The sequence below is a fragment of the Antedon bifida genome, chromosome 8, assembly GCF_963402885.1.
Source record: "Antedon bifida chromosome 8, ecAntBifi1.1, whole genome shotgun sequence".
NCBI lineage: Eukaryota > Metazoa > Echinodermata > Crinoidea > Comatulida > Antedonidae > Antedon > Antedon bifida.
Genome location: NC_136233.1, coordinates 33,345 through 45,459, shown reverse-complemented (window position 1 = coordinate 45,459; position 12,115 = coordinate 33,345). Strand labels below are relative to the sequence as shown.

The window sequence follows — 12,115 nt, the reverse complement described above, 5'->3', positions numbered from 1 at the left end:
ACCTTTTCCAACACAAATTAAAGAGTCTTTAGTAATGCAAGACGTGAACCAATAATTAATGTTTTTTGACGGAAGAAATAACACAAAACACTGGAAATGACTAATGGCACTTTCCTTTAAATTAAATTGATTAATTGAAAAAAATGGGAGATTTAAATTATAAACCAGTGTGACGGTAGGATTTGCCGAAGCAAGTATTCATTGAATAGAGGTCTGAGTGAAAATCCCTGGTAGCTCGGAAAATGGTAGACATTTAACCCTAAGCCTTGATTGGGCACACTTTGGTATAGTTTTATTTTTAACAGAAATATCATCACTGCCATTGATACTGAGGCATTGCAATTTACAGGGAAGAGAACAAATGCAGCAAAATGTTTTCGAAAACCCCACTAAAATGGATATTTTAAATTAATAATTTTCCACACATTATTTTTACAGGTACAGTAATAACAATAAACAATTCACAACAACTAGTGAGCTGTAAGCCGAAGGCTAGAGGGCGTACTCCAGACTGAAATATGATTCCAACAGGAGGGGGAACCAACAAGATGGCGGCCGTAAATGTGTTCAAAAACATTATTTAATATAAAAAATAATAATAATATAATACATTAAGACCACATACATTACAACACATATTCTTGCCAAAGCACAGTGAAGTTTTTATAAAATGATTGTTAATCGCAATTGAATGAATAATTTCTTGGTAATCTAGCAATGCGTTCGCGTTTACGCTTAACACGCTGCGTTGCGTATGGTTCTCACGCAGATAGGCTCAACACAGGCGTAGCAGTGCGTAGGGCATATAGTCCATGGGATTTAGACTTTTAACTCACACAAATTGCAAGAAAAGGTTTTTTTGATGAAATGTGTTCTTTAGACCCTACTGAACACATTTATCAACGTTAGGACATTTTTCGACAACGGGAAGTAGCCTAATTTGCATAATTAAAAATGGCGGCCATTTTTAATAACGTACTCTGTATCTTGGAAACCGCTAGTCACAGATACTTAATTATGGTGTTAAAATTGTTAGAATATATGTTTTTATATTCACTTTAATGAAAAAGTTTGTCCAAAAATCAATGGAAGTGCTATTTCTAACATTATTGACCTTTGACCTTGATTTATCATATCTCAGCAACCACTAATCGGAGATATACAAATTAGGGCTTAAATTGTTCAGAAACTACACATTTATATCCAGTCTAATGGCATGTTTTTACAAAAAATGGCGGATTCTAACATTATTGACCTTTGACCTTGATTTATCATATCTTAGCAACCACTAATCTGAGAGACACACAATATGGCTCAAACTGTTCAGAAACTACATATTTATATTTAGTCTAATGGCATGTTTTTACAAAAAATGGCCGATTCTAACATTATTGACCTTTGAACTTTGCACTGCATAAAATCGCATAACTTTGAAAATATTGTACATATGAAATTATTTTTAGTGTCAAATTGTTCAGAACATACATGTTTCTATAGAGTCCAATGACACATTATGTCCAATAATGACCTATTGTATGGTTATTAACATTTGAACTATATTTAAAAATGATTTTTAAACCCGGAATCTTCTTCATGTAGGCATCCATTAGAACATTTGATTTGGCACTCTAAAATGTAAGAGTTGCAACGTTGACTTATTATGTTTAGTTTAAAGTAGGCCATGGTACATTACATTTTTTATAAGCATAAACTATTGCATTCATCCATAAACTGCCTACAAGTTTACACGTTTGTTTATTTTATTTCTTATCGTCTTCGCAGCTGAAGCTGAATGACAAGAGGTTTTTACTGTATACGGCGAAAATATTGCAAGTGGTGGTCAGCCTAACTATGAGTCTCGATAGCCAATTAATTAAACTAAACTAAATATGTTGCATTAATATCGATCTTTTAAAATTCCAGTTGTCAACAATGCGTCTAGTAGTAGAAAAGGCCTTCTTAATAAATAAGACTATGTTTCAACCTAAAAGAATGCCCTGAAGAGTGATGCTATCCTTAACAAAATATAAACTAAATAATCTTTAGAAATTTGTTTTTTTGAATATGCTATGTAATGCCAATTTAATTTGATCAAAAAATAAATTACTAACTTGAAAAAAACTTTAATAAACCTGCAAAATGGCATGGCCTATTTAAAGTATGTACAATATATCATAAAAAAACCTACATCTTTGTTGGCTAGCTCTGTTAATAGTGTCAACATCAACTTTCTCCTGAGTAAGATGTAAGACCTAATTTAAAATTTATTAATAATCCAAACCTATAATGTATGTATACATAGTCTAATATTTTTTTTTTAAAGTGAATATTTTCAGTAACTAAATTAAATCAACTGGTTACATGTACTTTAAATTACCACCATATTCTAAACAAGTAGTGCCAAATCACATGTTCTAATGAATGCCTACATGAAGAAGATTCCGGGTTTAAAAATCATTTTTAAATATAGTTCAAATGTTAATAACCATACAATAGGTCATTATTGGACATAATGTGTCATTGGACTCTATAGAAACATGTATGTTCTGAACAATTTGACACTAAAAATAATTTCATATGTACAATATTTTCAAAGTTATGCGATTTTATGTAGTGCAAAGTTCAAAGGTCAATAATGTTAGAATCGGCCATTTTTTGTAAAAACATGCCATTAGACTAAATATAAATATGTAGTTTCTGAACAGTTTGAGCCATATTGTGTGTCTCTCAGATTAGTGGTTGCTAAGATATGATAAATCAAGGTCAAAGGTCAATAATGTTAGAATCCGCCATTTTTTGTAAAAACATGCCATTAGACTGGATATAAATGTGTAGTTTCTGAACAATTTAAGCCCTAATTTGTATATCTCCGATTAGTGGTTGCTGAGATATGATAAATCAAGGTCAAAGGTCAATAATGTTAGAAATAGCACTTCCATTGATTTTTGGACAAACTTTTTCATTAAAGTGAATATAAAAACATATATTCTAACAATTTTAACACCATAATTAAGTATCTGTGACTAGCGGTTTCCAAGATACAGAGTACGTTATTAAAAATGGCCGCCATTTTTAATTATGCAAATTAGGCTACTTCCCGTTGTCGAAAAATGTCCTAACGTTGATAAATGTGTTCAGTAGGGTCTAAAGAACACATTTCATCAAAAAAACCTTTTCTTGCAATTTGTGTGAGAAAAGGGTCATTTTTTAGCTAAATCCCATGGACTAATAGATTGCAGCCGTCATCTTGTTGTTTCTCCGTCTCCATGGAGAATCACTTTTGAACTGCGATAACATTAAAAGATAGCCATCCAGCCTTCGGCTATTACAGATCACTGACTTCAAAACAACAACAAGGATCGTCGATCGAGGTCGCGCTATTCACTTACTATCGCCATGGCGGTGTACGAAGTTTACAGTCATCCTATTCAACAGCGATACAAATCGTCATTTTGCACTAAAGCTAGTGTATTTATTATTGTTATGTTTTTATTAACATCAATTCCACCATTTCTTGTTACTTATTCTAGTCAAGGTAGGTGTACTACTAAGCTACGCATGTTCTTAGCTAGGCCTAGCTAGGTAGTAGGACGGAGTATGGTCGAAGGGGCCGGCAAGGAAAGCGGCCGCCAGTTTTAACATGTTATTTGTATGGGACGCCATGTGCGCTTTAATCTTTGATTGTCGTTGTCAACGCCCTGATGGCCAATAGCCAGTTGAGTTACAGGTAAAGGAGACCAATAAAGCCAAAAATCATGTATAGTACTATCGAATCTAAATAATTCTATAATAATTACGTGATAATAAATCAATGTACAGAGTACTGTAGGTAGCCTAGCTAGATGGCCTAGGCCTATATTTTATTTGTATTTTATTATTAATTTACAATCGGCTCTTAATAATACATTAATATTAATAATACTGTATATATACGTTTGCATTATAATCTACGTACTATTGAACCTTCATTTACGTACTATTGAATCCTGATATCTTTAAAAAAATATATATTGGTAGTGAAGGTAAAAAATAATAAATAACGTTTCTCGAGCACACATCATATTGAAAATTGCATTTATAATAATTTATGTTTGCCGTCTATGTACTATTGAATCTTTATATCTCATTTACGTAATTGAATCTTTATATATCTTTTTAAAAAAAATAGTAGTGAAGAGAAAAAATACTTACCCAATGTTTCAGTTTCTCGAGCACTCCTTTCGAAAATTTATAATTAATAATTTACGTATTGTGTTGCCGAATCTATTGTATCTCATTTACATACTATCGAATCTCTTTATACAGTATTGCATTAATAATTTACGTATTGTATTGCCGAATCTTTATATCTCATTTACATACTAATACTATCAAATCTTTATACAGTATTGCATGATTAATAATGTATTGCCGAATATCTCATTTACATACTATCGCATCTTTTTCCAGTATTGCATTAATAATTTACGTACAGTATTGCCAAATCTATTATACCTCATTTACATACTAACTATCGAATCTTTATACAGTAAAGGACACATGGGACAATGCGTTGTAACAAACAACAATCAAAGCGCACACGGCGTTCCAAACCGATTACCATTATTGACCTAAAAATACACCAGGCCACTACCTAGCGATACAAGGCCCTAGTGCCGGGGCGATTATTAGCATGACCGTGTTAGTACACACTGGGTGCAGGAGGTTACTTTAAATTAGCTATTAGTTAGTATTGAGGGCCTAGCCTAGTTGTTAGGTCGTGGGTGCAGGGGGTTACTTTAAATTAGCTATTAGTTAGTATTGAGGGCCTAGCCTAGTTGTTAGGTCGTGGGTGCAGGGGGTTACTTTAAATTAGCTATTAGTTAGTATTGAGGGCCTAGCCTAGTTGTTAGGTCGTGGGTGCAGTCAGCCTCTAGAACTAGCTTCCGCATGATATAGCTTCTGAATGAGTAGTCCTCTGGGGATATAGCTGGCTAAATACATTGACTTTTTATTTATATCTGGCATTAATTATTATGAAATGATCATTGATTGTAGGTTTCTGGATAAAAGAGGGTGTGTATAGAGAACAAGCCGAGGTTGATTTTAAACATGAGCTTCTTCTGATATTAGAGACATCTGATTCATATATTGCATGGAGTACATATGAACATTTTAATGTTCTTGAACAGTCAAATCTTGTAGTACCGATTGTAAAGGTAATATTAAAATTATTATAACTTTAAATTATAAATACTATAATAAGCCCAAAAAAGTAGTTTCTTTTCCCAAATTTCTTTGAGGTTCTAGATTGCATTTTTAATGTCATTTTTAATAATTACTGTAGTTTAAACAACAATTCTTCAGTAGGCTATATCAGAATCAAACTCATCTGACTAACAATTTAAAAGTTAAATTTTCTTGCACCAAAGTTGACCTTGGCTGTAAAGACATGGTTGTCAGGGGTGATCTTTGCATCTCATTAATGCCCTTATCATTTACATAATGTGGTCCTTTGTTGTCAGGTGTTGTCTTTGCATCTCATTAATGCCCTTATCATTTACGTATAACGTGGTCCTTTGTTGTCAGGTGTTGTCTTTGCATCTCATTAATGCCCTTATCATTTATGTATAATGTGGTCCTTTGTTGTCAGGTGTTGTCTTTGCATCTCATTAATGCCCTTATCATTTACGTATAATGTGGTCCTTTGTTGTCAAGTGTGGTCTTTGCATCTCATTAATGCCCTTATCATTTACGTATAATGTGGTCCTTTGTTGTCAAGTGTGGTCTTTGCATCTCATTAATGCCCTTATCATTTACGTATAATGTGGTCTTTTGTTGTCAGGTGTGGTCTTTGCATCTCATTAATGCCCTTATCATTTACGTATAATGTGGTCGTCATTTGTTGTCAGGTGTGGTCTTTGCATCTCATTAATGCCCTTATCATTTACGTATAATGTGGTCATTTGTTGTCAGGTGTGGTCTTTGCATCTCATTAATGCCCTTATCATTTACGTATAACGTGGTCCTTTGTTGTCAGGGGTGGTCTTTGCATCTCATTAATGCCCTTATCATTTACGTATAACGTGGTCCTTTGATGTCAGGTGTGATCTTTGCATCTCATTAATGCCCTTATCATTTACATATAATGTGGTCCTTTGTTGTCAGGTGTTGTCTTTGCATCTGATTAATGCCCTTATCATTTACGTATAACGTGGTCCTTTGTTGTCAGGGGTGGTCTTTGCATCTCATTAATGCCCTTATCATTTACGTATAATGTGGTCCTTTGTTGTCAGGGGTGATCTTTGCATCTCATTAATGCCCTTATCATTTACGTATAACGTGGTCCTTTGTCGTCAGGTGTGGTCTTTGCATCTCATTAATGCCCTTATCATTTACGTATAATGTGGTCCTTTGTTGTCAGAGGTGGTCTTTGCATCTCATTAATGCCCTTATCATTTACATATAATGTGGTCCTTTGTTGTCAGATGTTGTGTTTGCATCTGATTAATGCCCTTATCATTTACGTATAACGTGGTCCTTTGTTGTCAGGGGTGATCTTTGCATCTCATTAATGCCCTTATCATTTACGTATAATGTGGTCCTTTGTTGTCAGGGGTGATCTTTGCATCTCATTAATGCCCTTATCATTTACATATAATGTGGTCCTTTGTTGTCAGGTGTTGTCTTTGCATCTCATTAATGCCCTTATCATTTACATATAATGTGGTCCTTTGTTGTCAGGTGTGGTCTTTGCATCTCATTAATGCCCTTATCATTTATGTATAATGTGGTCCTTTGTTGTCAGGTGTTGTCTTTGCATCTGATTAATGCCCTTATCATTTACGTATAACGTGGTCCTTTGTTGTCAGGTGTGGTCTTTGCATCTCATTAATGCCCTTATCATTTATGTATAATGTGGTCCTTTGTTGTCAGGTGTTGTCTTTGCATCTCATTAATGCCCTTATCATTTATGTATAATGTGGTCCTTTGTTGTCAGGTGTTGTCTTTGCATCTCATTAATGCCCTTATCATTTACGTATAACGTGGTCCTTTGTTGTCAGGGGTGTTCTTTGCATCTCATTAATGCCCTTATCATTTACATATAATGTGGTCCTTTGTTGTCAGGGGTGATCTTTGCATCTCATTAATGCCCTTATCATTTACATATAATGTGGTCCTTTGTTGTCAGGTGTTGTCTTTGCATCTCATTAATGCCCTTATCATTTACATATAATGTGGTCCTTTGTTGTCAGAGGTGATCTTTGCATCTCATTAATGCCCTTATCATTTACGTATAATGTGGTCCTTTGTTGTCAGGGGTGGTCTTTGCATCTCATTAATGCCCTTATCATTTATGTATAATGTGGTCCTTTGTTGTCAGGGGTGGTCTTTGCATCTCATTAATGCCCTTATCATTTACGTATAATGTGGTCCTTTGATGTCAGGTGTGGTCTTTGCATCTCATTAATGCCTTAGTCACTATTTACAGACAAGAGAAGAGGACAACAACATGGATGGCAAAGCAGACAAGTTACATTACAACATTAAAGTTCCATTACTTGATACACAACAAGTTTTTTCTGTAAAACTTATTCTCATCTTTGATTATCAATTACATGTAAGTATAGTCTTGTAGTGAATATGTCACGTTTCATACCCTAATCAGACATTCATATCATTGCGATTGGTTGTGATCTAATGATAGTAGTACTAGTAGACTAATGTTGTATCACATCACTAAAGTAGACATTGTTGCTCTGTAATAAGGAGATTTTGATTGTGAAAAAGGCTATTGTGTGGATTCCCAGTCTATGGTATTGTTTTGGTTCCTCGTATAGTATGTGCTGTGAAAATGTTTTAAGCTACATCCTCCATTTAATTATATATGCATGATAATGTATATAAACCTTATTTATAAATCTTTATTTATTCTTCCTTAGCATTATTTTGCGATTTAACGAAATCATGTTTGTAATCTTATCTTTACAAACATGTATGATAATAATACATAATTTGGTACTCTTAAATTTCAGGTCATATTATGTGTGTAGCGCATATAACACATGCGTTCGCGTTTACAATTTTAGAAATTTATTTTCGATGAAATTAGAGTATGTTTCAGGCAATTTCAAGCTTTTAAAAAATTGCCATGAGTGCACAGATTTTGACATGCATACTGCGCGTTAATTTGCACTCTTTTTGTCAGGTTTCTTTTTTACAACCTTTATAGTAATTCCATCATATTTTATTCACTTTTCAACTTGAAACCTCATTATACGAGCACGTCAAAAGTTACAGGCTACGCACATGTAAGTTAACAAAATAGTTAAGATGCTAAATTTTAAAATTAATATAAATAGTCATTATGAAAGTCGTTATGAAATTAAGAGAAAAAAGGTTGATTACGTTATCATTAATTGCAATTAAATAAATGTTCAATCCCATTTAGGCTTCAAACCGGTTTAATGTGGTCATTTTCACACCCCATTACCGTCCACTAAATAAACTCCAGCATATAAAAATTATGATTTTCTGAAAAACCTGCAGTATGCAAAGTTAATATTGCTTGTTTACAATCTCAACCCAAGTTTGGTCATTTACTTGTTTCCCGTACACTTTCATCTACGGGATCGAGGCAAAGCACTCAGTGCTTAAAAGCCCCTCTTAGCAATAAAATCATATTCTATAGGGTGAAAACTTCAGCGGGTGGTTAGACCATGCGACGTTAAGTGCCAAGTTCTAGCAACAGTGCGTCAAAAAATCAATCTACCCATGCTATACAACGGATAATGAGTTTAAGAAGTATTAATAAGAAAATGTATTTTGTTTTTCTTACAGAGACAAACAAAATTAAAAATGGAATCAATGGCATATATTTACCATAACTCACCAATTAGTGGTGCTGAATTAATTACAGATGGTGAATTACAATTGCGGCTCAAGTCTCCACTTGCTCATAAAGGTTCTGATGTTAGATACAATGTAAGTACTATACTAGTCTATTTTATCTTCATATAGAGAGTAAATAAAAGAAAATGAAGTGTTAAAGATGAATTCAATTACAATCAATTATTTGAACTGATAAGATACTGGAAATAAATAATAATGATTTGTAGTACTAACAAATGTTTTTGTTACTAGGTTCCTGTCATTAATAAGGAAAGCATATTTTCTACTGATTATCAACTAAAGAATATTTTTAGTAAATATTTGGAAAGAAATGGTAAATCCTTTTTGTTTTATTTTTAAAATATTTTTTCCCCATTAAAATAATTTTGTATAAAATTTGTATTCTCTAGTAAATTGTAAGGGTGTAATGTATGCAGAAAAAGTAGAATTGAAACCACAACATTTTAATTTATTATGTGAGTGTTCAATGTTTTGGGAAAAATTCATTTTCCTCTATATTAAACATAAAATTACTAAATCCCTCCTTAAAACAAATGTTTAGTGTAAATATAGTAATTATTTATTTTCATAATACCTACAGTGACAACCAGTTTTGTTTGCGAGTATCCTGTGTGGATAGCAGATAGAGCGACTTCACAACATTTTGAGATTAAGGGTGTTATTCGATATCCTCAAGAACTTATTCCATATCCTTTCCATTATTATATTTCATACTTATTCATAGGCCTAAAAACAAGCTGACAATTAACGATACAATAGGTAATTTTACATAATATTGTTTCCTTAATAATGTTTACATATATTCCTGGCTTTTGGTATGTCATCAAGTGGGGTTGGATTCAGTATGTCTCTGTTCTTCTTATTTTTATTATGATTATTGGTCGCCTAAAAACTTTTGCATTCCAAAATCAGGTAATTGATTCAATTGTTGAAAAGCCTCTAAAAAAATAGTTTTTATGCCACTTACTCAGTTAGAATACAAACTACTAATTGGAAAGGTTGCTAGCAGATGTAATTAAAACATCTAGGTTATTTAATGGGTAAAGATGGGCTTATGTCAACATGGAACTCAACCCAACATGCTTTGAGTAATTGAATTCAACTGATTGCAACTCAAAGTAACACAAAATATGTCAACATACATGGTGTTGATAAATTCGATGTTACCATATTATTATACTGTTTCGTATACAACTATACTTGAAAATTTGGCATTTAAGCACTCTTGTGCAACTATTACCCTTCAGTTCAGTTGCACTGAGTTCAGACGTAAGCCCTGCTTTAAAAGTGTCTCATAGTTACAGTACTTTGTAGGTTTTGCAGCTGAACGAATGCGTTTCTTACAAAAGTAGACAAGAAGACTGGTGGATTCCATGCATATAAACAGCTTCTTTGTTGTTGAAAAATATCGTTATTTATCTTATATAGTTGTAGAATACACTGAACATATTACATATTACTCTTCATGCTTTAAATTATTATTGAAAAATATTTATAAATTTCCAACTGATAAAATATTCCAAAGTTGTATATTATCTATAATCTTGTTTACACTTTTTTTTTATAAAACTGATTTACACTCACAGTATCTTAGTGTTGTAATGATATTTTGTGTTAGTCCTTACTAGTATTTGTTATTAAATATCATGAGCTTATTACTGTATATATATATGTTTGACTTATGGGTCTTGACGTCCTTTAACGTATTTACTGCCTTGAGCAACTTGACCCATCTTGATCGCCTTGGACCATTTAACCAGGGAGTTGTAAAATAATTTTACAATTCCCTGATTTAAACCATCTTGAATGTCCTGATCGCCTTGGACCACCTTGACCCGTCTTCGCCATCTTGACACACACCGTGTTGGACCATTTAAAGATGTATTGTCCCTTTGACTAATTCCAAAAAAATTTTTAAAAAAAGATTTCGAAAAAAAGTGGGTCATTTTGAAGTATCATAATAGTTATTAACTTTCACCAAAAATTAGTCGAAAAAAAAATCATTTTACTGAAATATAGACATTTTTTTTTCAAAAAATAACTGACTTCCAGTCAAAGTTTTCGATCAAAACATCTCATAATGCAACGCGCTTGTTTGGATCATCTGTATGCATAATCATAGAATTTCTTTGCGATTTGTGTGAAAGCACCTTCTCAACCGTGACGAGTTGTAAACAATCCTAATTAGCATCATGCATAATGCATACTCGTGGTTTGAAATCTTTGTTTACTTTTGCTCGCGACGATTTTTCAGGCGAAATGTAATCAAATTAATTTACCTGTTAATTATGTAAACTTGTTGTTTTTGGCTCAAATTTTCGACCTAAAGTGAATAACTTTAATATTACTTTGATATGGCCAATTTAAATTTAGAATATTTTGACCTTCATTTTTTGTGTTTCAAGGGACAATACATCTTTAACCATCTTGAATGTCTTGATAGCCTTGGACCATCTTGACCCTACCTGGACCACCTTAACCCGTCTTCGCCATCTTGACACTCATTATTGTTTTTAATCTTTTTAATCTCTTTTTATATTGTAATACAATTAATCACAATTGATTGTAATAAAAGATTTTGAACTTTGGACAAAAAATGAAATATCCTTCTTTCAGTAAATAAGCGATGGATGGAACTTTTCAAAATGTGATTTGAGGCTATTCTGTAAATATTAATGTTTTGCTGTAAAACAGTTTGATCGAAATGCTCAAAATGGCCTAAAACATGTCCAAATTTATTTGAAGTTGGCTAATTGCTGGATATGTTTACCTTGATAAAACAAAAAGCGTAATGCTCAGAAGTAAACAATTTGTGTTAAATTTAGAGTAAATACTAAATACTGGGCTTGGAGCCAGGGGCCACAAAGGGCGCGGGGGAGTCACCTAATGCGAAGCGAGCATCACTAGGCTTGGAGCCAGGGACCACAAAGGGCGCGGGGGAGTCACCTAATGCGAAGCGAGCATCACTGGGCTTGGAGCAATTTGTGTTAAATTTAGAGTAAATACTAGTTTTTTTCATAATGACGTTTATTCTCAATGGAGATACAAAATAAATTAAGCAAAAATCTAAATCAAAACGATAAGGTAGACCAGCCAGACAAATTACCAGAGCTTTTAGGCAACACTAGCCCTTCATATAAAAATCCAAAGGCAAGTTACTGAAAAAAATGACAATGCTGTGTGTGGGTGTGTAGAAAGCGACGACCTCGAATTGGACGACCCC

At 33.2% G+C, this 12,115-nt stretch overlaps 1 protein-coding gene across 1 annotated transcript; it reads left to right on the top strand.

The window, feature by feature from the left end:
- Positions 1-3,362: 3,362 nt before the first annotated feature.
- On the top strand, positions 3,363-11,494 carry LOC144849579 (transmembrane protein 231-like). The gene is made up of 7 exons (XM_078706533.1): positions 3,363-3,535; positions 5,038-5,198; positions 7,472-7,600; positions 8,821-8,964; positions 9,124-9,205; positions 9,473-9,582; positions 9,694-11,494. The coding sequence occupies exons 1-7, from the start codon at positions 3,397-3,399 to the stop codon at positions 9,841-9,843; spliced, it is 915 nt and encodes a 304-aa protein (XP_078562659.1). The 5' UTR covers positions 3,363-3,396; the 3' UTR covers positions 9,844-11,494.
- Positions 11,495-12,115: the final 621 nt, after the last annotated feature.

Excerpts from the sequence above, each read along its gene's own strand:
- LOC144849579 (XM_078706533.1), top strand. The coding sequence starts at position 3,397 with ATGGCGGTGTACGAAGTTTACAGTCATCCTATTCAACAGCGATACAAA. Across the intron at positions 9,206-9,472 it reads TAAATATTTGGAAAGAAATG|TGACAACCAGTTTTGTTTGC; the intron begins GTAAATCCTTTT and ends TAATACCTACAG. Across the intron at positions 9,583-9,693 it reads CTCAAGAACTTATTCCATAT|ATTCCTGGCTTTTGGTATGT; the intron begins CCTTTCCATTAT and ends ATGTTTACATAT.